The sequence below is a fragment of the Hippocampus comes genome, unplaced genomic scaffold (genome assembly GCF_001891065.2).
Source record: "Hippocampus comes isolate QL1 unplaced genomic scaffold, H_comes_QL1_v1.1 scaffold94, whole genome shotgun sequence".
Taxonomy (NCBI): Eukaryota; Metazoa; Chordata; class Actinopteri; order Syngnathiformes; family Syngnathidae; genus Hippocampus; species Hippocampus comes.
Genome location: NW_017806059.1, coordinates 3,632,637 through 3,636,955, shown reverse-complemented (window position 1 = coordinate 3,636,955; position 4,319 = coordinate 3,632,637). Strand labels below are relative to the sequence as shown.

The 4,319-nt window shown below is 40.5% G+C and overlaps 1 protein-coding gene across 1 annotated transcript in view; it reads left to right on the top strand.

The window, feature by feature from the left end:
* LOC109529648 (CUB and sushi domain-containing protein 3-like) overlaps positions 1-4,319 on the top strand; it is a 447,797-nt gene that overhangs the window by 80,557 nt on the left and 362,921 nt on the right. The window contains exon 3 of the mRNA XM_019893029.1: positions 2,374-2,486. Coding sequence (XP_019748588.1) covers positions 2,374-2,486 — 113 coding nt within the window. The remainder of the gene's footprint in view (positions 1-2,373; positions 2,487-4,319) is intronic.

Sequence of the window (4,319 nt, the reverse complement as noted above, 5' to 3'; positions counted from 1 at the left end):
TATATATATATATATATGCTTGCAAGTGTGCGATCGGATTGATCGCGGGAGAATGGTCCCTTCAAAAGTCGATCTTCGGTCAAAAAGGTTTGCCCTATGTGGCAAGCTGACCCAAGTAGTAAGTACCCGCTATATATATATATATACATATATATATATATATATGCTTGCAAGTGTGCGATCGGATTGATCGCGGGAGAATGGTCCCTTCAAAAGTCGATCTTCGGTCAAAAAGGTTTGCCCTATGTGGCAAGCTGACCCAAGTAGTAAGTAACCGCTGCAGCTCACATGCAGACAGTGCCTGCTTCGAGTGGCAACAACGGAGTACAAGCCAAATTTGAAGAGGACTGTTCAAGAGAAGGAATGCCAGAAGTCCCCGTACTAAGGCGCTAAGCAACATGCATAGTAAGAGAAAAAACGCTGTTATATTTTTGTTTGTGGACTTGGTTGAACTGAGAGTTTGTGTGTGCGTCAGGCAGTGCAAGCAATATTAATTGTTCAAAATGACGTGGTCTGTGTTCTTCGTACCGAAGGAGTCAATTTCTGTCATTATCATCTTGGTATTTTACAATAAATCTAACTGAGCAGAGATGTGTGTGTGTGTGTGTGTGTGTGTGTGTGTGTGTGTGTGTGTGTGTGTGTGTGTGTGTGTGAGAGAGAGAGGAAGGGATGGGGTGATGTTTATGTGTGCCCATGTGTGTGATATCATTCTTTGCAGTAACACAGTAAAAAAAAAAACTGGTTGGCCTCCCCTGGCCTCGATGTTTGATGCCATAATGACAAGCTTTTATTTTAAGGTTGACAGGGGTAAAGAAAAGACTTAAGTGCAAAGGCTCTCGCTCATCAAGCCTAATTCATCGCAAGACTTCACACAGTGCTGTAACAAGGCATCTGTTTCTCTCGCACATCTTGTCTCCTTGCATTGCATGCTGCCAGCATCGCATAATAACCTTACTGTCTGTGTTGTCATGGTAATCACTCCTGCAACACAATATAGTAGTCATTTTGCATAACTTTTGGATTAATGTACTAAATAATTCAAACAAAGTCATTTGCCCCTATTGTTACATTGCTGGTCAGTGCTCTAAGTGTTAGGTTTTAATGCATTTCACTCATCCAGGTGGGTGATAATGAGCAGGCACACTATACATTTTTCTGTCCACCGACAACCTCCAATTATCTATCTACCTAGCTGGCTATTTATTTTTGTATTGGTCAAGTATTTGAAAAACCCCTCTCCCATCAGATTGGATTACAGAGTCCACATTCACAAACATGATTTTGTATGATTAAACAGTGACGAAGATTGACTGGTTGTTGACTTGTTTTTGTCCTGCATGCTTTTAACCTTTTTGTGGTGCACTAAAATTTTTGAGTTTTGTCACAGTAGCATTAATGTGTGGCAGCACATTTCATCCTTAGTTGTTTAGTATGGCCTAGTTTGGGGTTTGTCTGCATGCTCAGTACAATACAAAGTGTAGTTATTTACTGCCTGGATCAACCCTGTGAACGGTGCTGTAATTGGAAACTCTATTGAAGCTGTAAATACTCTACCGTTTACACACATGCACACTGCAGCTGTTATTTATCTGGCTGACTTTGGAGCAGACGTTTGGTAACATTTAGGACAGCCAAATTAGCAAGAGAAAACCGAATGACAAATCGAGATGGCAATATAGGAGACATTGTGCTTCATGCTTAAGTTCTGTTCACGCTACACAAGGTGACTTAGAGCAGTGGACGGTCAATAGAACACCGGCAACCGGAATGGCCAGCAACACATCTTGTTTATGATGTCGTGAAACTAAATGGATTTGTTTGGACCTGCACCTAATTTGAAATGCAGTAATGAAGCAGTCTGTTACAATACATTGGCCTCTTATCACACACCATCCAACAATTGGAAGGGTTCTTGCATGCCTCTCAATTGTCTAATGGCCATTATATTGCTGGTCCAACATATTGAATGCTTATTAAAGCATACTGTCTTTAAATTAGACACAAAACCAACACTGATTCGTGGTGCCAGGTATTCCGTATTTTTTGTGATTGCTAATGTGTGTACAGCTGTCTCTTGATCACGCAACCAGTTGACTTTTACTGGCTGGTGGAGTGCAATTTATTTATTTTAAAATATTTTTGAAAGGAAAAAAAAACTGATTATTTGTAACATCGAATACTGGAAATGCACTACTGTGCTTTCAGTTTGTGGATGTGCAAAATGATTTTCATGGAGAGACTGCTTTTGTGGGCTTGTTAAATGTACTATATACACTAAGCCTCGCAAAGTATAGTTTTTGATTGCTGCATGAACGTGATTGTGTCCATTGATCATTTTTTGGGGGTAATGGCATCTCTTACTTCTATCCACAGGTTAACAGGATTTAGCATCCCACCACCTGTGACCAGTTCTGGCTCAATTTTTTCACTGAGGCTGACCAGTGACTTTGCAGTAAGTGCACATGGATTTAAAGCATTCTATGAAGGTAAGAACATTAGAACTGTCTTCAAATGACACACCGCGACTTGTATCACATGACCACCCTCAATAAAGATGGAATTTGTGTGCAGGAATCACTTGTTGCTGTATCTCACTGAGCTGCGAAGGTTTGCAAGTGTTTGCACACGTAGCAAATGATTTTTATTTTATTTTATTTTTATTTTTTGGTCAAGTTTCGTTCAGTGTCGCAAAGATGTTCGCCAGGCATCCCAAACAGCATGAATGATTGGTGTTTTTCTTGTTGCCTTCAAATTTCTCTGTGACAAGAAAAATTGAGACCATGAAATGTCTTGGCAAACGTCTTTGAGACCGTTTGCGACCTTGACCAAACCCTGATGATAAAAAACATTCGCTAGGTGCGCACACGCTAAGTGAGAGACAGCATTTAGAAGAAATACTAAATATCATTTATGCAGGGAGATATTATGCAGGGAGGGTCATGTGATTCCTCGAGGGTTTCCACCATTAGTCATTAAAGCATCTGGTACTTCAATTAACTAAGTTAATCTCATATTTTACAAATCAACATCCCTTTCCCCCAAAGTCCTGAACTTTTTCTGCCACTCCAGAGGTGCATCTGGAATTGCATGGCAGATGGCGACTGGAATTAGTTGAACTAATGGATGCACCGAGTTATGTGGGCTGAAGCCGAGCTGAGTGCAGTAGGGAGCAAAATAAGAATTATCCTTCTGTGACCATCTTGCTTGCCCATTTTCCTGTGCACGATTGCATTTTCAGTAACCTGCCCATTTCTGGTATTTTTAAAAATCCTGTGTCTTTGTTTTAAATGCGAGACTTCGCCTTTCTGTCTAAAATGTAATTTTAATGTAATATCTGACACTTTACATCCTTTTTCCCCTCTGTCCCCTTTCACTATTCTTTACAACTTGATCTATTCTTGACCAGCTTTGACAGGCTGACCTCATCCACAAGTTTCTCCAATTCTCAAAATACCCATTTTTCCTTCCACTTTTACCCTCTGCTCAGACTCACTCATGCCCAAGACAAGGCCAGAGCAGGACCTCTGTGCTCTTCATCTGGTCATTGGCAGTTTCCTCCATGTCCTCCAGCTCTCGATCAGTCGGGTTGCTTCTCTCGTTCTCCTGCATGTGTCGTTTTTGAGAAACAAATACGTTCTTCATTGTTACTCTGTCAATGTGGAAGTTCTTTATTTGGTGGGGGTGAAGTCGAGCCAGAATGCTCAGTGTCTTACAATTATTCTGGCCACCATTATGTCTGGAGTATTGAAACGTTTAAAAGGATTCTCAGGTGTATGGAACTCAAACCTCCACTAGTTCTAATTTTGCAATCATGATTCTATGTGCAACAAGAACATTGTGACTCATTAATATTGAGACTAATACTCAATAGCACATCTGCTGTCAGTCTTATTGTGGTTCACTTTCATGATGATCAAGAGCAAATTTAATCTCCAGAGGGATGTGTGTGTGTGTGTTGTATATATATATATATATTAGAGCTGTCAGTTTAGCGTGTTATTATCTGCATTAATTTAAATGAATTTTAACGTGATTAAATTTTTTCTCGCGAGATTCACGCGGCACACGTCACAGCGGATGTTATTTTGCTCTATGAATAAAACAGAAACAAAACAACAAGCGCGCTGCACAGGTCCACGCCCATGTCTGTTTTGCCGGCCACGGCAGCGCGAGACACCGAAAATGGATACTGAAAGAGTTTATGAATGGAAAGTTTACTTTTAAAAAGTTGCCAGATAGTTCCACTGACAAGACCAAAGTTACCTGGATGTTTTGCAGTCGTAAACTGAGCTATCATCATAGCACGTCGAGTCTGAAAT